Source organism: Heptranchias perlo, unplaced genomic scaffold, assembly GCF_035084215.1.
Source record: "Heptranchias perlo isolate sHepPer1 unplaced genomic scaffold, sHepPer1.hap1 HAP1_SCAFFOLD_431, whole genome shotgun sequence".
NCBI lineage: Eukaryota > Metazoa > Chordata > Chondrichthyes > Hexanchiformes > Hexanchidae > Heptranchias > Heptranchias perlo.
Genome location: NW_027139444.1, coordinates 7,028 through 33,033, shown reverse-complemented (window position 1 = coordinate 33,033; position 26,006 = coordinate 7,028). Strand labels below are relative to the sequence as shown.

The window sequence follows — 26,006 nt, the reverse complement described above, 5'->3', positions numbered from 1 at the left end:
TAGTGAACTTTCGTTGCACTGCCTCTAAGGCAAGTATATGCTTCCTTGGATAAGGCGACCAAAACTGAACACAGCACTCCAGGTGAAGTCTCACCAAAGCCCTGTCCAATTGTAGTAAGACTTCCTTACTCTTGTACTCCACCCTCTTGCAATAAAGGCCAACATTCCATTTGCCTTCCTAATTGCTTGCTGTTCCTGCATGCTAACTTTTGTGTTTCTTGTACGAGGACACCCAGATCTCTCTGAACACCAACATTTAATAGTTTCTCACCATTTAAACAATGTTCTGTTTTTCTATTCTTCCGACAAAAGTGAATAACCTCACATTTCCCCACATTATATTCCATCTGCCACTTTCTCGCCCACTCTCTTAACCTGTCCATATCCCTTTACAGAATTCCTGTGTCCTCACAGCTTACTTTCCCACGATGAACCTTTTAACTTTTTCTGTATATTTTCTATTCCTCCCAGAGAGCTCCTTCCCTTTCCTCTCTGTGGGATTTGTGAAGGTTATTGTTCCTCTTTATATCAGTTTTAAATCATTTGTTAAACCGTTTAGGGTCTGGTCTGAGCTGATTAGTTTTCGGTTTGTGTTTACTGAGCCCAGCTTGCTGTATTCTGGCTCCAGATTGTAAAATTGCAATCTTGTTTTTCTGATTTTTATTTCTGAGCTGCTACTGCAGGCCTGAAAGGGTTAATCTTCAGCCAAAGTGAGTCATGAAACTGAAATGAACTTTGTCACTCCTTGCACCGAGTGTTTATGAGAATTTCACTTCCTGCTCTGGTTCCTCGCTCTCTCTCTCTCTCTGTGCTGTGTGAAAACTCTTTCAGGTGCTGCAGGAATGGAGCCCGGAGCTTTAGAGGATGAATTAACCTGTGCTGTGTGTCTCCAGGTGTACCAGGACCCGGTGATATTACCCTGTGTGCACAGTTTCTGTTTGAAATGTATTGAGGGAGTTTGGGCCCAGACAGCAGGCCCAGAAGGGTTTGAGTGCCCTCAGTGTCGCCGGAAATTCAACCCCAGGCCCAGTCTGGAGAGAAACTTCACGCTGTGTAATATCGTGGAGAAATACAATCGCTCACAGCCTCCTGCTGATTCAGGCCGTGTCATGTGTGATTGCTGTGAAGAAAATCCAACCCCAGCTGTGAAGACGTGTCTGAAATGTGAAACTTCCTTTTGCTCCCTTCATTTAAAACCACATTTACGGAAAGAGGCCTTGAAAGATCACACCCTAATCGAGCCTACGGCTGACCTTACAGAGAGACAGTGCCTTGACCATAAGAAGGTCTTAGAATTCTACTGTAAAGATGATGCAGAGTGTGTATGTGTTTCTTGTACAATAATAGGGAAACATAAATCCCACACACTGCTGAGCCTCGATCAGGCACAAGCTGCAATTAAGGTGAGTGACACAATTCCTGATATTAAATACAGTCAGCCATGGCTCAGTGGGCAGCACTCTCACCTCTGAGGCAGGAAGGCATGGGTTTAAGTCCCAACCCAGAGACTTGAGCACAAAATCTCGGCTGACAGTCCAGTGCAGTAATGAGGGAGTGCTGCATTGTTGGAGGTGCCATCTTTTGGATGAGACTTTAAACCGAGGCCCCACCTGCCCTCTCAGGTGGAGGTAAAAGATCCCAGGGCACTATTTTGAACATAAGAACATAAGAATCAGGAGCAGGAGTGGGCCATACGGCCCCTCGAGCCCACTCCCCCATTTCATCAGATCATGGCTGATCTTCAACCTCAACTCCACTTTCCCGCCCGATCCCCAGATCCCTTGATTCCCCTACAGGCCAAAAATTCATCTATCTCAGCCCTGAATATACTCAATGACTGAGCATCCACAGCCCTCTGGGATAGAGAATTCCAAAGATTCACAACTCTCTGAGTGAAGAAATTCCTCCTCATCTCAGTCTTAAATGGCCGACCCCTTATCCTGTGACTAGTTCTGGACTCCATGGCCGGGGAAGCAACCTCTCAGCCCCTACCCTGTCAAGCCCCATCAGAATCATACATGTTTCACCTCTCGTTTTCTAAACTGTGTGCAGTACTCCAGATGAGGTGTCTCCAAAGCCCTGTGCAATTGTAGTAAGACTTCCTTACTCTTGTACTCCAACCCTCTTGCAATGAAGGCCAACATGCCATTTGCCTTCTTAATTGCTTGCTGTACCTGCACGCTAACTTTTTGTGTTTCTTGTACCAGGACACCTAAGTGTCTCTGAACACCAACATTTAATAGTTTCTCACCATTTAAAAAATATTCTGTTTTTCTATTCTTCCCACCAGTGAATAACCTTACATTTTCCCACATTACATTCCATCTGCCACCTTCTTGCCCACTAATTTAATCTGTCTATATCCCTTTGCAGACCCTTTGTGCCCTCCTCGTTGCTTACTTTCCCACCCAGCGTTGTATCGTCAGCAAACTTGGATACATTACACTCGGTCCCTTCATCTAAGTGATTGATATAGATTGTAAATAGCTGAGGCCCAAGCACTGATCCTTGCGGTACCCCACTAGTTACAGCCCGCCAACCTGAGAATGACTCGTTTATCCCCACTCTCTGTTTTCTGTCCGTTAACCAATCCTCGATCCATGCTAATATGTTACCCCTAACCCCATCTTGTGTAACAACCTTTTATGTGGCACCTTATCGAATGCCTTTTCAAAATCCAAATTTAATACATCCACTGGTTCCCCTTTATCTACCCTGCTAGTTACATCCTCAAAAAACTCTAATAAATTTGACAAACACAATTTCCCTTTCATAAAACCATGTTGACTCTGCCTAATCATATTATGATGTTCTAAATACCCTGTTACCACTTCCTTAATAATGGATTCCAGCATTTTCCCGTGACTGATGCCAGGTTAAATGGCCTGTAGTTCCCTCTTCCCTGTTTTCTCTCTCCCTCCTTTCTTGAATAGCGGGGTTACATTTGTTACCTTCCAATCCGCTGGGACCGTTCTGGAATCTCGGGAATTTTGGAAGATGATAACCAATGCATCCACTATCTCTGCAGCCACCTCTTTTAGAACCCTCGGATGTAGGCCATCAGGTCCAGGGGATTTATCAACTTTTGGTCCCGTTAGTTTCTCAAGTACTTTTTCTCTACTGATAATAATTACTTTAAGTTCCTCGCTCTCATTAGCCCCTTGGTTCCCCACTATTTCTGGTAATTTTTTTGTCTCTTCTACTGGGAATACAGATAGAAAATATTTGTTTAATGCATCTGCCATTTCCTGATTCCCCATTATAATTTCTCCTGTCTCAGTCTCTAGGGGACCAACATTTACTTTTGCTACTCTCTTCCTTTTTACATACTTGAAGAAGAGCAATGGAGTTATCTCTGGTGTCCAGGCCAATATTTATTCCTCAACCAACATCACTAAAAACAGATTATCTGGTCATTATCACATTGCTGTTTGTGGGATCTTGCTGTGCACAAATTGGCTGCCGCGTTTCCTGCATTACAATAGTGACAACATTTCAAAAATACTTCATTGGCTGTAAAATGCTTTGGGATGTTCTGAGGTTGTGAAAAGCACAATATAAATGCAAGTCTTTCTGTAATCTTTTGAGGGAGGGTTTTCCTGTTAATAACGAACATTAATTCGAACTGATTGCAGACAGTGCTGATTCAGCCCAGTGTTTTCTTGCTGCCCCAGGTCTGGGTTTACGGCTAGTTATTTTTTGTCAGTCAGATGCTCCCTCACCTTTCTCTTACAGTCTGTCTGAGAGAACAGGGTGGGCACTGGGAGGGGTGTGAGAGTGGCCCAGGGTGACTGCCCCTCACCCACACTCATCCCCTCCTGGTGAGGGCATTGTGGAGCTCAGTAATTCACAGTGTGGGCACCTGTGAGAACTGGCACTCCATGGCATAGGGCTGTAGAGCAGAGCATGTTGGAGCCCTGTGTAACACTGGGGTATTCTGCCATCTGACCATCAGGGAGAGGACCATCACTGGTGGGGGGAGTGAGGGACACCCACGGGGAGTGACTCAGGGGCTGGGGGGAGAAACTGTTTCTCACAACAAGAGGGAATTGGTGTTTGAGAAATGCTGGTGTGACTGAGTCTGTCTCCCTTTCCCCTCGGCTGATTCCTGGAAATGGAGGAGCTGAGTCCGTGTGAAAATGCAGCACACGGTGTGTCAGTGTGAAAAGAAGCCGGTGTGTGTGGTCACTCAGTTTATACAGGGCAGGGAGCGCCTCTTTACTGAGAGCCACAGAAGGGAATATTTCTGCTCAGGGCCCAGACACTGAGAATCCCCCAAACCACTTTCTATCCACACCCAGTGGGGTCACTCCTGGAACGGAATCATTTCCCCTTTAAATCCCAGTTTGAATCCCTTTTGAAAACTTTCCAATTGCCTTTACAGGAAGAATTGGAGAGAGAAATCGAGAGGCTTCGGGGAGTCCAGCAGAATTGTTCCAGCAAACAGCGAGACTTGGAGAGATCAGAAGCTGAAATAAAGGTAGGGAAAAATGGGACTGGATTTACTCTGGAATCTGCAGCCAATTCAGGACAAACTCTGGGAAATTCCTCCCCAGCTCCCTTTTAAAGGGTGGGAGTGACTCCAAACCCCCCACATGTTCAGGGAGTCTGTTCCAGAGATCGAGGACTCTGGTGTCTAAACTAACTCTGTGCCTATGGATTTTATACACAGACCCTCTGGTCCTACCATCCCGATCCATCTCAATACCTCACCCAACCAGTGAGTCCAATAATCCCTCCATCATTTTAAAAACCTCAATCCTGTCCATCCCGGCCTGCCTTTCTCTAAATCGCCCTCCCTCTTGGAGACGATCCTCAGAATTAAATCCATCAGACTACGTGTCATTCTGGCCACCGTCCTCTCCAGAGTCTTGATCTCCTTCACCAGGTGTGGGCACCAAAACTGGACCCATCACTCCAGGTGTGGATGGACCAGGTGGCAGTGCCATACACAGTCTAAATACAGTGCTCTTTCTTTTAAACTCAAGGCTCAAGGCAACACTCGTTAAACTCTGTTTTCTCTCCCAGTAGACACGCCCCACTGCTCGTCTATCTTTAACGGGTGATCGAGTAGTGATCGAAACAAACTGTCCCGTCCCTGGAAAGTGCCGTGTGCTCAGGGTAAGAGCTGTGTGGAAGGGCCGTTTGTAATGAGAGTTGGTTTGGGTTTCAGACACGAATCAATGAGCTGAAAGGAAAGCTATCGAAGAGCTACTCTGACTGGAGGAGACAGCTGGAAGAAGATGAAGAATACGCACTGAAACTGATCGATGAGGAGGGGCTCCGAGCTCTCTCACAGATTAGAAGCTGTTCTGAAGCATTAAACAAGAGGATGGAACAGATGACATTAATAGATGGAGAATACCAGAGTCTGGAACAGAGGGACCCTCTCTCCTTTATTCAGGTACATCTTCAATATTAACAGGGTCATGTCTGGGGAATGGGGAGTGTTGGTGCTGCCCCCTCAGCCCTGCCCCAGGAGTGTTGGAGCTGCCCCCTCAGCCCTGCCCCAGGAGTGTTGGTGCTGCCCCCTCAGCCCTGCCCCAGGAGTGTTGGTGCTGCCCCCTCAGCCTTGCCCCAGGAGTGTTGGTGCTGCCCCCTCAGCCCTGCCCCAGGAGTGTTGGTCCTGCCCCAGGATGGAGTGCAGTGAAATGTTGGATTATTCCCCATTCCTGTGACTGGCCCCACCGACTGTTATACACTGAACTCTTTACTCTCAATCCCAAATTCATGGTTTGGTTTCATTGGGTGTTAATTTGTTTGTTGTATAAACAATCGAATAGTGATAATGGGGGAGTTCAATTATCCGAATATGGACTGGGGAAAAAACAGAGTAAAGGGCAAAGAGGGGGAGGAATTCCCCAAATGTGTTCAGGAGAACTTTCTTCAATATGTTTCCAGTCCAACGAGGAAGGAAGCAGTGCTGGATCTAGTTCTGGGGAATGAAGTGGGACAAGTGGAGCATGTTTCAGTGGGGGAGCATTTGGGAAACAGTGATCACAATATCATTAGGTTTAGAAAAGTAATGGAAGAGGACAAGAAACAATCAAATGTAAAAATACTCAACCGGAGGAGGGATAATATCTGTGAGTTGAAAAGGGATCTGGCCCGGGTGGGTTGGAAATAAAGATTGGCAGGTAAAACAGTAAATGAGCAATGGGAGGCCTTCAAAGAGGAGATAGTTCGGGTACAGACTAGAGACATTCCTGTGAGGGAGAAAGGAAGGGCATCCAGAGCTAGAGCTCCCTGGATGATTGAAGAAATAGAGATTAAAATGAAACAGAAAAAGGAGGCTTATGATAAATGTCAGGTTCATAATAGACAGTAATCACAGTAGAGAATCAAGCAGAATACAGAGAGTGCAGAGGAGAACCGAAAAAGGAAATAAGAGGGGTGAAGATAATGTATGAGAAAAGATTAGCGGGTAACATAAAGTCTTTTAGAAACTTACAAAGTGTAAAAGGGTAGTTAAAGGAAAGGTGGGGCTGACTAAGAACAAAAAGGAAACCTTCTTGTGGAGGCAGAGGGAATGGCTGAGGTACTAAATGAATACTTTGCATCGGTCTTCACTAAAGAGGATGCTGCCAATCTTACAGTAAAGGAGGAGGGGGAGAGAAACTGGAGAGGATTAAAATAGATAAAGAGGAAGTACTAAAAGGGTTGGCAGCTCTCAAAGTAGAAAAGTCACCCGGTCCGGGTGGGATGCATCCGAGGTTGCTGAGGGAAGTAAGGGTGGAAATAGTGGAGGCTCTGGCAGAGGACTGGAGGATTGCAAATGTTACACCTCTGTTCAAAAAAGGGGAGAGGGATAAACCCGGCAACTACAGGCCAGTCAGCCTAACGTCGATGGTGGAGAAATTTCTAGAGACAATAATCCGAGACAAAATTAATTGTTACTTGGAAGAAAATGGGATAATAAACGACAGACAACACAGATTTATTAAAGGCAAATCGTGTCGGACTAACTTGATTGAATTCTTCGATGAAAACTTGTTTGCAAAATTGAAGCCCATGGGATTAAAGGGACAGTGGCAGTGTGGACACGAGATATGCTCAGAGACAGAAAGCAGAGAGTAGTGGTCAACGGTTGTTTTCAGACTGGAGGGAAGTTTACAGTGGTGTCCCCCAGGGCTCAGTATTCGGACCATTGCTCTTTTTGATATATATTAATGACCTCGACTTGGGTATACAGGGCATAATTTCAAAGTTTGCAGATGACACGAAACTCGGAAATGCAATAAACAGTGAGGAGGATAGTATCAGACTTCAGGAGGACAGAGACAGACTGGTGAAATGGGCAGAAACATGGCAGATGCAATTTAACACAGAGAAGTGTGAGGTGATGCATTTTGGTAGGAAGAATGAGGAGAGGCAAAATAAACTAAATGGTACAATTTTAAAGAGGGTGCAGGAACAGAGAGACCTGGGGGTGTACGTACACAAATCTTTGAAGGTGGCAGGACAAGGTGAGGAGGCTGTTAAAAAAGCACCTGGGATCCTGGGCTTTATAAACAGATGTAAGGAATCTTACAATACCAGGTTATAGTCCAACAAATTTATTTTAAAATCACAAGCTTTCGGAGATTATCCCCTTCGTCAGGTGAGTCAAGATTCACCTGACGAAGGGGATAATCTCCGAAAGCTTGTGATTTTAAAATAAATTTGTTGGACTATAACCTGGTGTTGTAAGATTCCTTACATTTGTCCACCCCAGTCCATCACCGGCATCTCCACATCATTTATAAACAGAGGCAGAGAACAAAAGCAAGGAAGTTATTCTAAACCTTTATAAAACACTGATGAGGTCACAACTGGAGTATTGTGTCCAATTCTTGGCACTGCACTTTAGAAAGGATGTGAAGGCCTTAGAGAGGGTGCAGAGGAGATTCACCCGAATGGTACCAGGGATGAGGGATGTCAGTTATGTGGAGAGACTGGAGAAGCTGGGATTGTTCTCCTTTGAGCAGAGAAGGTTAAGGGGAGATTTAATGGAGGTGTTCAAAATCATGAAGGGTTTTGATAGAGTAAATAAGGAGAAACTGTTACTACTGGCAGTAGGGCCGGTAACCAGAGGACACAGATTTAAGGTAATTGGCAAAAGAACCAGAGGGGAGATGAGGAGAAAATTTTTAGGAAGCGAATTGTTCTGATCTGGAATGCGCTGCCTGAAAGGGCGGTGGAAGCAGATTCAATGATAACTTTCAAAAGGGAATTGGATAAATACTTGAAGGGGAAAATTTGCAGGGCTATGGGGAAAGAGCAGGGGGAGTGGGACTAATTGGATAGCTCTTTCAAAGAGCCAGCACAGGCACAATGGGCCGAATGGCCTCCTCCTGTGCAGTCAGATTCTATGATTCTATTGACTGATTTGATCTCCTCTCTTTATTCACAGAACTCGAAGCAGCTCCTTTCCAGGTAAGTTCCTCTCAGTCATACAGTACCTGCTGCTAATAGGGAACCTTCACCTGTATCTGGGAGAAGAGTGAAAGTAGAATCACCGCTTGGAAACCTCCCCAGATCAGGGGCTTCCAAATGGGGCGAATATTGAGTGATGTTTAACTGGTTTGAGGGGTTCTTGGCTCAGGCAGCCTGTGGGAAATGGGAGTGAGATGGGCTGTTCCATCGGTGTGTAGAGCTTCTCAGGAACCTGTTAGACAGGAATTGAGAGTGAGAGAAACCTGCAGTGACCTGTATCTAACCGAGGCTTCCGAAAGGCTCCATGTGTGTCAGTGACAGCTTTATTCCATTGGGTCAGGAAGTGCTGTGTGATTGGCTTGTTCTATCAACCAGCCCATGGAGAAATGAGGAGAGGGGCAGGTCCCAGTGTCAGAGTGACAGTAAAATGTCTTGTGATTGGCTCATTCTATCCACGAACAGAGAAATGAGTGTGTGCTGAAATGTCCCAGTAATGTCAGTGTGACTGGACACTCTGTGAGGGAATCCCACCGATCCCAGATCCCTGGGAGGCTGTTCCTTCTCCTCTCCTCACTTCACATGTTCGTAGTGAGTGTGTTCCTGCAGAGAGGGGGGAGCACAGACTGGAGACCCTCGGGATAATAATAATTATTAATAATGGAAAGATAAGGACTCCAGTACAGAGAAACTGGACTGAACACAGACGGCTTTGAAAATCACAAACTGAGCTGAAGTGACAGCAAACCAGGATCCCACTGCTCGTGTGGAGATCAGTGTGAATGCAGGGAGACTGCAAATCCCGGGATTCTGCCATTCTCAGGATGGGTTGCTGCGGGGTGTCAGTACGAGCATTAGAAGGGGTGCAGGTTGTTGCACTGATCACTCGTTCCCCTTTGGGTTTCTGATCTGAAATGTCCCCACTGATAAAAACATTCTCTCCTCTTTCATTACAGAGTGACTGAGACTCAGAGAGTCACAGACCCAGATGTTCCAGCGCTCACCCTGAACCTGTCCAAAATATCTCAACTTATCCAGAAGAGGCTGAATGGATCGGAAAAGTACCACTCAGACATATTGGGAATGATAAGTAAGAACGTGCAGCTTTTCTCCAATTCTGGGCACTACACTTCAGGTTAAGAATTTCAAGAGGTGAGGAGGCACTTTGATTAAAGCCCTCAGGTTAGAGATGATTGCCGTTGGCTGGGCTTGTCTGAGACATGAAGAAACTGTTATTGAATCATTAAGATAAGATTTCCAACGGGATTACGATCAATATACTGATTGGACTGAAAGAGGAGGAAGGCGATGTGTACTGAGGACATCTGAATGGAGAAGTGGGGAAGTTTTGTTAAACTTGTATCAAACCTTGGTTAGACCTCACTTGGAGCACTGTGCACAGTTCTGATCTCCATATACCTTAGTTAGACCATACTTGGAGTACTGTGCACAGTTCTGGTCTCCATATACCTTGGTTAGACCATACTTGGAGTACTGTGCACAGTTCTGGTCTCCATATACCTTGGTTAGACCTCACTTGGAGCACTGTGCACAGTTCTGGTCTCCATATACCTTGGTTAGACCACACTTGGAGTACTGTGCACAATTCTGGTCACCACATCACAGGAAGGATGTAATTGCACTGGAGAGGGTACAGAGGAGATTTACGAGGATGTTGCCAGGACTGGAGAACTTTAGCTATGAGGAAAGATTGGACAGGCTGGGGTTGTTCTCTTTGGAACAGAGGAGGCTGAGGTGTACAAAATTATGAGAAGGCTTGATAGAGTGGATAGGAAGGACCTGTTTCCCTTCGCAGAGAGGTCAATAACCAGGGGACATAGATTAAACTGATTGGTAGAAGGATTGGACAGGAGCTGAGGAAAAACAATTTCACCCAATGGCGATGGGGGTCTGGAACTCACTGCCTGAGAGGGTGGTAGAGGCAGAAACCCTCAACTCATTTAAAAAGTACCAGGATGTGCACCTGAAGTGTCGTAACTACAAGTCTGTGGGTCAAGTGCTGGAAAGTGGGATTAGGCTGGGTGGCTCATTTTCGGTCGGCGCGGACACGATGGGCCGAATGGCCTCCTTCTGTGCCGTAACTTTTCTATGATTCTATACTGTGCACTGTTCTGGTCTCCATATACCTTGGATAGACCACACTTGGAGTACGGTGCACAGTTCTGGTCTCCATATTATAAAAAGGATGTAGAGGCACTGGATAATGTGCAAAAAAGATTCACAAGGATGATGACAGAACGGAGAGGTTATAAATATCAGGAAAGGCTGAACAGGCTGGGGCTCTTTTCTCTCAAAAAGAGAAGGCTGAGGGGTGACCTGATAGAGGTCTTTCAGATTATGAAAGGGTTTGATAGGGTAGACGTAAGGAAGATGTTTACACTTGTGGGGAGAACAAAACTAGGGTCATAAATATAAGATAGTCACTAATAAATCCAATAGGGAACTCAGGAGAATCTTCTTTACTGAGACAGTGGTGAGAATGTGGAACTCGCTCCCACATGGAATAGTTGAGGCGAACACACAGATACATATAAGGGGAAGCTGGATAAAGACATGAGGGGGAAAGGAATAGAAGGATACACTGAAAGGGTTAAATCAAGTCGGAGGGAAGAGGCTCATGTGGAGCATAACACCAGCATGGACCAGTTGGGCCGAATGGCCTGTTTCTGTGCTGTACATTCCATGTAATTCTATTGATGTCGAGGCCTTGGAGAGGGTGCAGAGGAGATGTCCTGGAATGGTACAGGGATGAGGGACCTCAGTTATGTGGAGAGATTAGAGAAACTGGGATTGTTCTCTTTACATCGAGTTACATCAAGTCTACAGCACAGAAACAGGCCATTCGGCCCCACTGGTCCATGCCGGAGTTTATGCTCCACACGGGCCTCCCCTCTCCCTACTTCATCTCACCCTATCAGGATATCCTTCTATTCCTTTCTCCATCATGTGTTTATCGAGCTTCCCCTTAAATACATCTGTGCTATTTGCCTGAACTGCTCCTTGTGTTGGTGAGTTCCACATTCTCACCACTCTCTGGGTAAAGAGGTTTCTCCTGAATTCCCAATTGGATTTATTAGCGACTATTTTGTACTTATGACCTCTAGTTTTGGACTCCCCCACAAGTGGAAACATTTTCTCTACGTCTACCCTATCAAACCCTTTCATTATCTTAAAGACCTCTATCAGGTCACCCCTCAGCCTTCTCTTTTCGAGAGTAAAGAATCCCAGCCTGTTCAGCCTTTCCTGATAAGTTTATCCTTTCAGTTCTGGTATCGTCCTTGTGAATCTTTTTTTGCACCCTCTCCAATGCCTCTATATTCTATTTATAATATGGAGACCAGAACTGTTCACAATACTCCAAGTGTGGTCCAACCAAGATTTTATATAAGTTCAACATAACTTCTTTGCTTTTCAATTCTACCCATCTAGAAATGAACCCCAGTGCTTGATTTGCCTTTTTATGGCCTTATGAACCTGTGTCGCTACTTTTAGTGATTTGTGTGTCTGTACCCCCAGATCCCTTTGCTCCTCTACCCCATTTAGACTCTTATTGAACAAGCAGTTTGTGGCCTCTTTATTCTTCCTACCAAAATGCACCACCTCACACTTATCTATATTACAATTCATTTGCCAATTACAGCCGACTCTGTAAGTTTATTAATGTCCCCTTGTATTTTGACACATTCTTCCTCAGTATTAACCACACCCCCTAATTTGGTGTCGACCACAAATTTTGAAATTGTACTTCCAATTCCCAAATTCAAATCATGAATGTAAATTGTGAACAACAGTGGTCCCAGCACCGATCCCTGGGGAACACCACTTCCCACCTTTTGCCAGTCTGAGTAACTATCCTTAATCCCTACTCTCTGTTTTCTGTTTTGTGGCCAACTTGCTATCCATTATCTGCTCATTTATCCTGAGTACAGAGAAGGTTAAGGGCAGATTTAATAGAGGAGTTCAAAATTTTGAGTGATTTTCCTGGAGTAGAGAGGGAGAAACTGTTTCCAGTGGCAGGAGGGTCGGTAACCAGAGGACACAGATTTAAGGTAATCGGCAAAAGAACCAGAGGGGAGATTTGGAGAATTTTTTTTACAGCGAGTTGTTCTGATCTGGAATGCGCTGCCTGAAAGGGCGGTGGAAGCAGATTCAATAATAACTTTCAAAAGGGAATTGGATAAATACTTGAAAAGGAAAAATTTGCAGGGCTATGTGGAAAGAGCGGGGAAGTGGGTCTAATTGGATAGCTCTTTCAAAGAGCCGGCACAGACACGATGGGCTGAATGGCCTCCTTCTGTGCTGTAAGATTCTATGATTCTATAGGGGACTGCCAGCATAGAACCATCGAAAGGTTACAGCACGGAAGGAGGCCATTTGGCCCATTGAGTCCACGCCGGCTCTATGCAAGAGCAATCCAGCTAGTCCCGTTCCCCCGCCCTTTCCCTGTATCACTGCAGATTTTTTCCTTTCAAGTAGTTATCCAGTTCCCTTTTGAAGACCATGATTGAATCTGCCTCCACCACCCCCTCGGGCCGTGCATTCCAGATCCTAACCACTCGCTGTATAAAAAAGTTTTTCCTCATGTCACCTTTAGTTCTTTTGCCAATCACCTTAAATCTATGTCCTCTCATTCTTGACCCTTCCGCCAATGGGAACAGTTTCTCTCTATCTACTCTGTCTAGACCCTTCATGATTTTGAATATTTCTATCAAATCTCCTCGCAACCATCTCTGTTCCAAGGAGAACAACCCCAGCTTCTCTGGCCTATCCACGTAACTAAAGTCCCTCATCCCTGGAATCATTCTAGTAAATCTTTTCTGCACCCTCTGTAAGGCCTTCACATCTTTCTTAAAGTGCGGTTCCCAGAACTGGACACAATACTCCAGTTGTGGCCGAACCAGTGTTTTATAAAGGTTCATCATGACTTCCTTGCCTTTGTACACTAAGCCTCTATGTATAAAGCCCAGGATCTCTCTGTTCCTGTACCCCTTTTAGAGTTGTGCCCTCTAGTTTATATTGCCTCTCCTCATTCTTCCGACTAAAATGTATCACTTTGCATTTTTCTGCGTTAAATTTCATGCCACGTGTCCGCCCATGCCACCTGCCTGTCTATACCTCTTGAAGTCTGTCACTATCCTCCTCACTGTTTACTACCCTTCCAAGTTTTGTGTCATCTGCAAATTTTGAAATTGTCCCCTCCACACCCAAGTCATGAATATATATCAAGGAAAGTAGCTCTAAGCACTGGCACCTAATAGACCACATCATCGTCCGAGCGAGGGACCGCAAAGATGTCCGCATCACCCGCGCCATGCCTGGAGCCGACGACTGCTGGACTGACCACCGACTAATCCACTCGACCATCTCCATCAACCTGGCCCCAAACCGGCAGCGGCAGAAAAAACTCTGCCGCAGGAGACTTAATGTCGCTGGACTCAAAGACCCTGAGAAGAAAGACCAACTCAGCCGTCGCCTTACAACCAATCTGGCGACGACCAACGATCCAGAGTCGCAGAGTGCCCACAGCGTCTGGTCCGCCCTAAAAGCCACCATAGTCAGCACCTGCGAGGAGACGCTCGGTCTCTCGACCAGGAAACACCAAGACTGGTTCGACGAGAACGATCAGGAGATCCAGGATCTCCTAGACCGTAAACGCAAGGCGTTCCTGAATTGGCAGCTCCACCAAAACTCGAGTGAGAGGAAACAAGCCTCCAGGCAACTGAAGGCCGAGGTGCAACAAAGAACCTGTGACCGAAAGAACAGATGGTGGGTGGAAAGAGCGCAGGAGACTCAGCAATTCGCCGACAACCACGGCGTGCGCGGCTTCTTCAGCGCAATTAAAGCCATCTACGGTCCGAGTACCCAGGGACCGACCCCACTGAGAGCCAAACATGGAGAGGCGCTCATCAAAGACAGAGAGGCAGTCAGCGCCCGCTGGAGTGAGCACTTCGAGGACCTCCTCAACCAAGACCCAGTCCTCGACACCGTCCCGCAACACGCGACCCGCCACCATCTCAGCTCAACCCCAGCCCGCCGTGAGGTCAAAAAAGCCATTCGACAACTGAAAAACAACAAGGCCCCCGGCGCAGATGGAATCCCCGCTGAAGTACGAAAACACGGTGGAGAGGCACTCTTGACACGAATACACGACCTTATCACCCTTGTCTGGAAGGAAGAGAGCATGCTGGGAGATCTCAGAGACACTGTAATTGTGACCATCTTCAAGAAAGGAGATAGGTCCAACTGCGGAAATTACAGAGGGATTTCCCTAATGTCCACCACGGGAAAGGTCATCGCGAGAATCCTCCTCAACCGCCTCCTTCCAGTAGCCGAAGAGCTCCTCCCCGAGTCTCAATGCGGCTTCCGCCCGTCAAGAGGCACAATGGACATGATCTTTAGCGCGCGACAAATCCAGGAAAAGTGCAGGGAGCAGCATCAACCTCTGTACATGGCCTTCTTCGATCTCGCAAAGGCCTTCGACTCTGTCAACCGTGAGGAATTGTGGAGCATCCTCCTCAAATTCGGCTACCCCCAGAAATTCGTCACCATTCTCCACCTGCTCCACGATGACATGCGAGCCGTGATCCTCACCAACGGATCCACCACAGACCCAATACGAGTGCAAACTGGGGGTCAAGCAGGGCTGTGTCATCACACCAACGCTCTTCTCCATCTTCCTCACTGCAACACTCCACCCCATCACCATGAAGCTCCCCGCCGGAGTGGAGCTAACCTACAGGACAAGTGGGAAACTGTTCAACCTTCGACGCCTCCAGGCCAGAACCAAGACCACCCCAACTTCTGTCATCGAGCTGCAGTACGCAGACGATGCCAGCGTGTGCGCACACTCAGAGGCCGAGCTACAAACCATCGTCGACACATTCACCGAGGTGTATGAGAGAATGGCACTCGGGCTAAACATCCCGAAAACAAAGGTCCTCTCCCAGCCCGCTCCTGCCACACAACACTGTCCCCCGACCATCAAGATCCTCGGTGAGCCTCTGGACAGCGTGGATCATTTCCCATACCTCGGGAGCCTCCTCTCGGTGCGAGCAGACATCGACGATGAAATTCAACATCGACTCCAATGCGCCAGTGACGCCTGAGGAACAGAGTGTTCGAAGACCGAGACCTCAAATCCAGCACCAAACTCATGGTCTACAGAGCAGCCGTGGTCCCCGCCCTCCTGTACACATCAGAAACATGGACAATGTACAGCAGACTCCTCAAATCACTGGAGAGATATCACCAACGTTGCCTCCGCAAAATCCTGCAAATCCACTGGTGGGATAGACGCACCAACGTGAGCGTTCTCTCCCAGGCTAATATCCCCAGTATCGAGGCACTGGTCACGCTCAACCAGCTGCGATGGGCGGGGCCACATTGTCTGCATGCCCGACACAAGATTCCCTAAACAAGTGCTCTACTCCGAGCTCCGCAATGGCAGGCGATCACTAGGAGGGCAGAGGAAACGCGAGACGGACACTCTCAAAGCCTCCCTAAAAAAATGCAACATCCCCACTGACACGTGGGAATCGCTTGCCCTAAAACACCCAAACTTGAGAAGAAGCATCCACGAAGGCGCCAATTACCTCGAGCGTCACCGAGTGGAGCACGCGGAGGCCAAGCGTAAGCAGCAAAAAGAGCGCACAGAATCCAGAGCGTCTCACCCACCCACCTTATCAAACACTACCTGCCCCACCTGTGGCAGAGTCTGCGGCTCCAGGATTGGACTATTCAGCCACCGCAGAACCCACCCTCCCGGAGTGGAAGCAAGTCATCCTCGACCCTGAGGGACTGCCAAAGAAGAAGATTTATCAAGAAAAGTAGTGGTCCCAGCACCAACCCCTGGGGAACACCACTGCACACCTCCCTCCAGTCCGAAAAACAACCGTTCACCACGACTCTCTGTTTCCTGTCACTGAGCCAATTCTGTATCCATGTTTCCACTGCCCCCTTTATTCCATGGGCCGCAATCTTGATGATAAGCCTACCATGCGGCACTTTATCAAACGCCTTTTGGAAGTCCATGTACATCACATCAACTGCATTACCCTCATCGACCCTCTCTGTTACCTCACCAAATAGCTCCATCAGGTCAGTTAAACACGATTTGCCTTTGACAAATCCGTGCTGGCTTTCCCTATTCAATCCACACTTGACCAAGTGATTGTTAATTCTGTCCCGGATTATCGGTTCTAAAAGTTTCCCCACCACTGAGGTTAAACTGACTGGCCGATAGTTGCTGGGTTTATCCTTACACCCTCTTTTGAACAAGGGTGTAACATTTGTGATTCTCCAGTCCTCTGGCACTGCCCCCCGTATCTACAGATGTTTGGAAAGTTATGGCCAGTTAGCAGGTCGGGTTAGTTGTGTTCAGACAGCTGGGAATATCCCCGAACTTTAATATCAGATCCCTGTGTGTGTGGATCAGGAGCCTGAGATTAATCCTCAGTCGCCAGTGACACCTGCTTTAAACATTCCTCACTGCAATGGGCCAAAGCTTCACCCGCCATGGGTCAGGTAGGGGCGGGGTTACACACTGTCAATCAGAGTGTCTCTTAAAGGGACACTGTCCCTCACAGGATTGTCAGTGTCTGTGCTCTGGGGAGGGGGCAGCCCCTGACCCAGGGATCGTCATCGAGCAGTTGACAGGGACTGGGGGAGAGCGGGAATATTCCAAGGTGTGTTTATATCACAGGGGAACACACTGTTCATAATTTCTATTTAACTCTTTCTGTTTCTATTTAATCCTTTCTTTCTCGGTGATGTTTCTTTAGTCGGGGTTCAGTGCGAGGGATTCGAGGGTCGAGTTCCTGCACCTGTTCCCTCCTCGCAGCTCGGAATTGGTCCAAGTCTCAGACCCAGGGCCAGAGGGAGTGTTGGTGAATTCAGAGTGAACAGGGAGCAACAGTTTAATGTACAGAAGGGACATCAGATTCATCTCAATTCACAACTGAATCCTCACTGCTGTGTGGAAACTAATGGAGACTTTAATCAGAGCTGTGAGCAGGATGGAACAGTACAGGAGGGGGAGAGCCCAGGGCACACTCCTGTATTCAGGATGGGACAGTAACAGGAGGGAGAGAGCCCAGGGCACACTCCTGTATTCAGGATGGGACAGTAACAGGAGGGAGAGAGCCCAGGGCACACTCCTGTATTCAGGATGGGACAGTAACAGGAGGGAGAGGGCCCAGGACACACTCCTGTATTCAGGATGGGACAGTAACAGGAGGGAGAGAGCCCAGGGCACACTCCTGTATTCAGGATGGAACAGTAACAGGAGGGAGAGGGCCCAGGACACACTCCTGTATTCAGGATGGAACAGTAACAGGAGGGGGAGATCCCAGGGCACACTCTTGTATTCAGGATGGGACAGTAACAGGAGGGAGAGATCCCAGGGCACACTCCTGTATTCAGGATGGAACAGTAACAGGAGGGAGAGATCCCAGGGCACACTCCTGTATTCAGGATGGAACAGTAACAGGAGGGAGAGAGCCCAGGGCACTCTCCTGTATTCAGGATGGGACAGTAACAGGAGGGAGAGATCCCAGGGCAGACTCCTGTATTCAGGATGGAACAGTCACAGGAGGGAGAGGGCCCAGGGCACACTCCTGTATTCAAGATGGAACAGTAACAGGAGGGAGAGAGCCCAGGGCACACTCCTGTATTCAGGATGGGACAGTAACAGGGGGGAGAGGGCCCAGGGCACTCTCCTGTATTCAGGATGGAACAGTAACGGGAGGGAGAGAGCCCAGGGCACACTCCTGTATTCAGGATGGGACAGTAACAGGAGGGAGAGAGCCCAGGACTCACTCCTGTGAGCTGTGTGTTCCCAGTGCAGCCAGTGCTGAGATTGTGGGGCTGTAACTGTGAGTCTGTGGGATGTGTTGTGTGCCGGTGAATCCCCTCCATTGTGTCTGGGAGAACGTGTACACAGTGCCAGGGGCTTGTGTGATTAAACTGACTGCTACTGTGTGTCTCCACTGCAGTGTTTGCACTGAGTGTACAGCACTGGGACCCACACACTGCTATTTAACAGGGATTCTGATCAAAGGCCATTTATTCAACAGGGGATGAACACAGTCTAAGAGGTGATATGGGGATGACAGTGTCTGGGAAATACTGACACTCCCACCCTGCAGCTGTCAATCATTGATGGGAGTGGAATAACCCTGTCTGACCAATCTCTTCTCTCCTCTCTAGGGCAAAGGTCAGCGATGAGCCTGGATCCAAAGACAGCAAACTGGAACTTGGTTCTGTCGGATGATCTGAGATCAGTAACATGGACTGGACAGGATCAGCCCTACCCACCTCACCCAGAGAGGTTTAAAGACTGTCCCCAAGTCCTCTGCTCCCAGAGTTTCTCCTCAGGATCCCATTCCTGGGATGTGGAGACTGATGGGAAATACTGGAGAATAGGGATTGTGTGTGGGAGCACAGAGAGAGAGGGGAGACAGTCTCTTCTCGGGGTCAACAGTAAATCCTGGTGTTTATGTTATTCTGGTTTGTTTGCTGCTGGTTCTCTCGGAGCCGGTCACAATTCCCACTTCACTCGCCTCCCACTGATCCCGTCTCAGAGCCGGATCCAAGTTCAGTTGGACTACGAGGCCGGGACTGTGTCATTTCACCGGGTCACTGACTCACTGACACATTTACACACATTTCAAACCACATTCACTGAACCCGTGTTTCCGGCATTTTATTGTTGGGAAGAAACATCCCTAAAACTGTTAAATTAATCCTGATGTCAGAGACTCAGTGACATCACTTCCTGTTCGGGACCCGATGTCACTTCCAGGTCTGCCCCTCTGATGATGTCACTTCCAGGTCTGCCCCTCTGATGATGTCACTTCCGGGAGCACCTCTCTGGTGATGGCATTTCTGGGTCTGTGCTTCTAATTATGTCACTCCCGGCTCCGCCCCCTCTGATGATGTCACTCCCGGCTCTGCCCCTCTGATGATGTCACTCCCGGCTCCGCCCCCTCTGATGATGTCACTCCCGGCTCCGCCCCTCTGATGATGTCAGGAGCTCAGTGCTTTGCTGCTTTCAAGGATCCGGGGTCTTTGTGATTTTCTTTGTGAGGGTCGGTCACTAAAGCTAAAAATAGCTGCTTTTGGTGAGTTTGCTTGTGATTCGTAGCGTTCCAATTAATTGTCTCCTTCAGTTGTACAATTTTACCACTTTAGTTGCAGAATTGTTGTGGTATTAATCACAGTAGTGAATCAGAATAGTGGCAGGCACAACTCCATTAATCACAATAGTGAATGGTAGTGACAGAGCATGACTGTATGACTCTCAGTAGTGAATGGTAGTGACAGGGCACGACAGCATGAATCTCAGTAGTGAATGGTAGTGACAGGGCACGACTGTATTAATCTCAGTAGTGAATTGTAGTGACAGTGTACGGTCCCTTTAAAATGCTGCTGTGAAAATCTGAGGCTGGGGTTTGAAATTGTTCTTTGACGGTCGCTCCAAACAGTGATGGTGAATCGACAGCCCGAGTTACACTGACTTCAGTGGGAAAGAAAATGGTGCGGGTGTAAAATGGGCTGTCCATTCACTATCGCCCGTGTTGCACTAACACCAGAGACTAATTTCACCCCCGGGGTCTCCTGGGCATCGCTGAGAGCTTCTGGGACTGCCCAGGGGGGTAACACATCTGTCGGAAACTAAGTAAATGTATTGATTCATTGGACCAGACTGGGAACTTTTAATCTGTGTTTTATGGGGTGGTGATTTTTAGTTTATTGGACAGTAAGATTCCTCCAGGGCTCACAACCAACATGAAATGGGAATATTATGGGATGTTTAACTTAATTAGACATGAGGAAGTGACTGAGTGTGTGAGATATAAACAGGAAAATTGCCCCACCAATTGGGGTCTACAATCAGCGTCCCAGGTGGTCATGGGTGATAATGGGACATTTTGTGATAACCAAAACCAAAGGGTCAGGAAAACGATGTGTGAGTGACCGGTGAGAAACAAAGATCACCTGGGAACAACCCCCAAAGGGCATCAATCAGGAATCAATACACAATCCAGGGAAAGTCAGGAAAGGGGAGTTAACAATCGTTAATTGATAGCTTTCTCTTGGAGATGGTTGTGTCCTTACTTATACTGAACAGTGAGAAGAATATTTTATAACCTGGGCTCTCCCCGAGACATCGGGACCACGCAGGGGGTGATAAGCAAAGACCTCCAGACACCCCCCGATCTGTTGATCAGATAGCCTGAAAGCACAGGAATGGCTTGTATTTGATGTCACGTTCGGTGTGATTTTGGGAAACTGCTGTGTGTGTAAATGTGATATTTTGCACGTGAGGCAACTCGTCTGTGGAATGCATGATGGAGATGCCCTGAAGGACGGGACTCAGACATGCTCAGTCACGTTGACAACACCACTACATGAAATGGTTAATGTGCTCAGGAGAGTGAGGACAGATACTGGATCACTACTGATTTACACTTGGTAATCAAGGCACTGACACATGCTCCATGGAGAAACCGACTAGTTAATGAAACAATCAGGATAGTGTTAAACACACTGGTACCTATCAGAGGGATTGAAATTAAAGTAAAGACGGACATAGAATTTGGATTTCCAAAATTCAGGTTTGGGTTCCTTTGAGTTAACGATGAAATTGGGACAACTGAGGGCCGGGGAGAAATAATACTGAGCCAGAATTATCCACAAGATGGATAATGGTAAAAAGGAGAGCTGGAGGATCTTTTAAGTCCAAGATTTCTTGATGATATGGTAGTATTTGGGGGGAGCCTAGTTTCTGTAGTTTTCTGTACAATGTATTATGATTTTCTTTGACTGTATCATGATGTGTGATATTAACCAAATGAAACTTAGATTCGAAGAGCAAATGGCTGGAGATCGGACTGTGATGCTCATAGGATGAGGACCTTAGATAAGGCCCCAGGATCCCACAAAGGAGGGGGTGGGAGATTGTTGAAGATTAAGACTGAGAAGTAATGAGAGAAACCACTTTCTTAGATTACTTCTGTAGTTTAAAACCCCTAATATTGATAGACTGACAGTGCATTCGAAACAACGTAATGCTGACATTGAAAAGGGGACCTCTACCCCTGGGGATCATGAATGGAGGGAGGTCGTCTATAATGTGGGACAGCATCCTTGGGTGAAAATCATGTCTCTGCTTTTTGTTATTATACAGCTTGTTATGATTTAACACTTTTCTTTCTCATTTGTCGTATTTGAAAGAACTTTTGTGTAAATGTGACGGTGATTAAACTTCTTGTAACAATGTTTAACCTGATCTGTGGTGAGTGCAATTCAGATTCAATGAATGGGTTAAAGTGAGTTGTTCGATCTCACACTCAATTGAGGGGCGACTGAAGGATTTTGGACTTTCAATACCAGTTATTAATTACCTACTAAAGGAGCTGAGTTTGGTTAAAAGTATTAATTCAAGAAAGGAACGGTTAAACTGACTGTTCAAGGCGGCATGCTGGGAAGGTTGGCCAGATTAGAAAAGTCTTATTCAGCAGATTGTCTCGAAGGTTAAAGGTAAGACAGATGCAAGGCCTTGAAAGTCTGTGAGAAGCTGCTGGAAACATCAGATGCTGTCATATCAACTTGTTCAAACCATGGGAAAGAGAGAGAGGGAAAAGTAACAACAGTGAGTTTTGCCAGCAAGAGTGGGGGGAAGAGAGAGGGGAGGGTTGAGGAGAGTGGGGGGAGGGGGAGAGTTGAGGAGAGTGGGGGGAGGGGGAGGGTTGAGGAGAGTGGGGGGAGGGGGAGGGTTGAGGAGAGTGGGGGGAGGGGGAGGGTTGAGGAGAGTGGGGGGAGGGGGAGGGTTGAGGAGAGTGGGGGGAGGGGGAGGGTTGAGGAGAGTGGGGGGAGGGGGAGGGTTGAGGAGAGTGGGGGAGGGGGAGGGTTGAGGAGAGTGGGGGGAGGGGGAGGGGGAGGGTTGAGGAGAGTGGGGAGTGGGAGAGGAGAGTGGGGGGAGGGAGTGGGAGAGGAGAGTGGGGGGAGGGAGTGGGAGAGGAGAGTGGGGGGAGGGGGAGGAGAGTGGGGGGAGGGGGAGGAGAGTGGGGGGAGGGGGAGGAGAGTGGGGGGAGGGGGAGGAGAGTGGGGGGAGGGGGAGGAGAGTGGGGGGAGGGGGAGGAGAGTGGGGGGAGGGGGAGGAGAGTGGGGGGAGGGGGAGGAGAGTGGGGGGAGGGGGAGGAGAGTGGGGGGAGGGGGAGGAGAGTGGGGGGAGGGGGAGGAGAGTGGGGGGAGGGGGAGGAGAGTGGGGGGAGGGGGAGGAGAGTGGGGGGAGGGGGAGGAGAGTGGGGGAGGAGGGGGAGGGGGAGGAGTGGGGGAGAAGGGGGGTAGAGGGGGGGAGTGGGGGGAAGGGGGAGAGGGGGAGAGGGGGAGAGGAGAGTGGAGAGTGGGGGGGAGGGGGAGGGAGAGTGGGGGGGAGGGGGAGGGAGGAAGGGGAGGGGATGCGGGGAGGGGGACGTGGGGCCTGGTTCCCACAATCCACGTGGGCCACTGTTTACTGCACTTTCAAGTTTTGTATCATCTGCAAATTTTGAAATTGTGCCCTCGACACCCGGGTCCAAATTGAAAAGAGAAGATTGTGAAGTTAGAATTAACCGATCGAAAACATTACAAGTGAGGAGAGATTCATCAAAGAATTCACCACAACACGTCTCTCAATAAATGCCCTGCTTCCCTCCGCCTTTTACGAGTTGTTTTAATATATTTTCATTCTTTGTCACTGACACATAAATCAGAGGAGGAAATTTCAGCTGCAATGAGATTCCCGTGAGATGGGCCTTGTCCCATTAGCTGCAGTGTTACAAGAACAACAGAAACTTGTATTTATAAAGCACCTTTAACGTAGTAAAACATCACAATGTGCTTCACAGGAGCAATCAAACCAAAACTGACACCAAGGCAAAGAAAGAGACATGAGGTCAGGTGACCAAAAGCTTGGTCAAAGAGGTCGGTTTTAACGAGGGTCTTAAAGGAGGAGAGAGAGGGGGAGAGGGGGAGAGGTTTATGGAGGGAATTCCAGAGTTTAGGGCTGAGGCAGCTGAAGGCACGGCCGCCAATGGTGGAGCGATGAAAATCGGGGATGCACAACAGGCCAGAATTGGAGGAGCGCAGAGATCCCGGAGGATTGTAGGGCTGGAAGAGGTTACAGAGATAGGGAGGGGCGAGGCCAGGGAGGGATTTGAACACAAGGATGAGTTTAAGGTGTTGCTGGACCGGGAGTCAATGTCGGTCAGCGAGCACAGGGATGATGGGTGAACGTGACTTGGTGCAAGTTAGGATACGGGCAGCAGAGTTTTGGATGAGCTGAAGTTTATGGAGGGTGGAAATGGGAGGCCGGCCAGGAGAGCATTGGAATAGTCAAGTCTGGAGGTAACAAATGCATGGATGAGAGTTTCAGCAGCAGATGAGTTGAGGCAGGGGTGGAGACGGGTAATGTTGAGGTGGAAGTAGGCGGTCTTGGTGATGTTGAGAATATGGGGTCGGAAGCTCAGCTCAGGGTCCAATAGGACGCTAAGGTTGCAAACGGTCTGGTTCAGCATCAGACAGTGGTCAGGGAGAGGGATGGAGTCGGTGGCTCGGGAACGGAGTTTGTGGCGGGGACTGAAGACAATGGCTTCGGTCTTCCCAATATTTAGTTGGAGGGAATTTCTGCTCCTCCAGTACTGGATGTTCGACAAGCAGCGTGACAAATCAGAGAGAGTGGAGGGGTCGAGAGAGGTGGGGGTGAGGTCGAGCTGGGTGTCGTCAGAGTACATGTGGAACCTGATGTGTTTCGGATGATGTCACCGGGGGGCAGCCTATAGATGAGAAATAGGAGGGGACTCCAGAGGTAACCGGACGGGAGCTTTACTCTGTATCTAACCTGTCCTGTACCTGCCCTGGGAGTGTTTGATGGGACAGTGTAGAGGGACCTTTACTCTGTATTTAACCCGTGCTGTACCTGCCCTGGGAGTGTTTGATGGGACAGTGTCGAGGGAGCTTTACTCTGTATCTAACCCGTCTTGTTCCTGCCCTGGGAGTGTTTGATGGGACAGTGTCGAGGGAGCTTTACTCTGTATCTAACCCGTGCTGTACCTGCCCTGGGAGTGTTTGATGGGACAGTGTGGAGGGAGCTTTACTCTCTATCTTACATTTGCTGTAACTGAACTAACACTCCTCACTGTGATAAATAAACCTTTAAATTTAATAGAAATCTTAACATTTCCCTAAACCACAGTGACTGTATTCAGTGTCTGTGTGGAGCTTTGAGATATTTCTGAGAGATGTGATCAGGATCTGTTTAAATACTCGTCGTTCTGAAACCTGGAAATCCATTTAAATGGACGATAGGAATCCATCTTTCAGAGACTAACGCCTCGATTTTAAAAAATATTTGTTCATGGGATGTGGGCGTCGCTGGCGAGGCCAGCATTTATTGCCCATCCCTAATTGCCCTTGAGAAGGTGGTGGTGAGCCGCCTTCTTGAACCGCTGCAGTCCGTGTGGTGAAGGTTCTCCCACAGTGCAGTTAGGAAGGGAGTTCCAGGATTTTGACCCAGCGACGATGAAGGAACGGCGATATATTTCCAAGTCGGGATGGTGTGTGACTTGGAGGGGAACGTGCAGGTGGTGTTGTTCCCATGTACCTGAAGCCCTTGTCCTTCTAGGTGGTAGAGGTCGCGGGTTTGGGAGGTGCTGTCGAAGAAGCCTTGGCGAGTTGCTGCAGTGCATCCTGTGGATGGTACACACTGCAGCCACAGTGCGCCGGTGGTGAAGGGAGTGAATGTTTCGGGTGGTGGATGGGGTGCCAATCAAGCGGGCTGCTTTGTCCTGGATGGTGTCGAGCTTCTTGAGTGTTGACCCCCAGGATGTTGATGGTGGGGGATTCGGCGATGGTAATGCTGTTGAATGTCAAGGGGAGGTGGTTAGACTCTCTCTTGTTGGAGATGGTCATTGCTTGGCACTTGTCTGGCACGAATGTTATTTGCCACTTATCAGCCCAAGCCTGGATGTTGTCCAGGTCTTGCTGCATGCAACCTGAAGGAGTTACTGATATTGGTGAATACAAATTGATTTCCAGATATCTGATCTCTGATTGAGCTGCCCTGAAATGAACAGTCGCCATCTCCAAATGATAAGAGGTCCCTTTAATTCATTACCAGATATGGAACGTTGATTTTAAAGATCAGAACGATTCGATATTAAGAAGCTAATTTATCTTTGAAGGTGAGTTAAATTGGAAGGTCTGTATAATAATCCGACTCGTCTCCAAGCCCCAGTTTACTAACCTGGGACCGAGATGTGACATTTCCAGATCTCTGTAATCCCTTCGGTGAAACTGCACCGACATTTCACCAGATCCACACATCACTTCAAATTATTGCTAAACACATTCTGGAGACCTCGAAATAAATGATATCCACAAATCCGGAAATGGGAATTTACTGAAATGATCATTTGGAGATAAAGGGCGTGATTCTCACTCTGAGCCGGTTACCCAGCGCGTCCACAGATATTGGCCCGGGGAACCCGGAATGAATCGAGTGGGTCTCAATCTGTGATCGCAGCTCAATT

The 26,006-nt window shown here is 48.0% G+C and overlaps 1 protein-coding gene across 1 annotated transcript; it reads left to right on the top strand.

The window, feature by feature from the left end:
* The first annotated feature begins 769 nt into the window (after nucleotides 1-769).
* On the top strand, nucleotides 770-21,719 carry LOC137312780 (E3 ubiquitin/ISG15 ligase TRIM25-like). The gene is made up of 6 exons (XM_067979214.1): nucleotides 770-1,403; nucleotides 4,385-4,480; nucleotides 5,174-5,404; nucleotides 8,393-8,415; nucleotides 9,369-9,502; nucleotides 18,640-21,719. Exons 1-6 carry the CDS (start codon nucleotides 843-845, stop codon nucleotides 19,173-19,175), a joined length of 1,581 nt encoding a protein of 526 aa, XP_067835315.1. The 5' UTR covers nucleotides 770-842; the 3' UTR covers nucleotides 19,176-21,719.
* The last annotated feature ends 4,287 nt before the right edge of the window (nucleotides 21,720-26,006 follow it).

Coding starts and splice junctions, on each gene's coding strand:
- LOC137312780 (XM_067979214.1), top strand. CDS start 843: ATGGAGCCCGGAGCTTTAGAGGATGAATTAACCTGTGCTGTGTGTCTC. Junction 1,404..4,384: donor AGGCACAAGCTGCAATTAAG/GTGAGTGACACA, acceptor TTGCCTTTACAG/GAAGAATTGGAGAGAGAAAT. Junction 9,503..18,639: donor AGACATATTGGGAATGATAA/GTAAGAACGTGC, acceptor TCTCCTCTCTAG/GGCAAAGGTCAGCGATGAGC.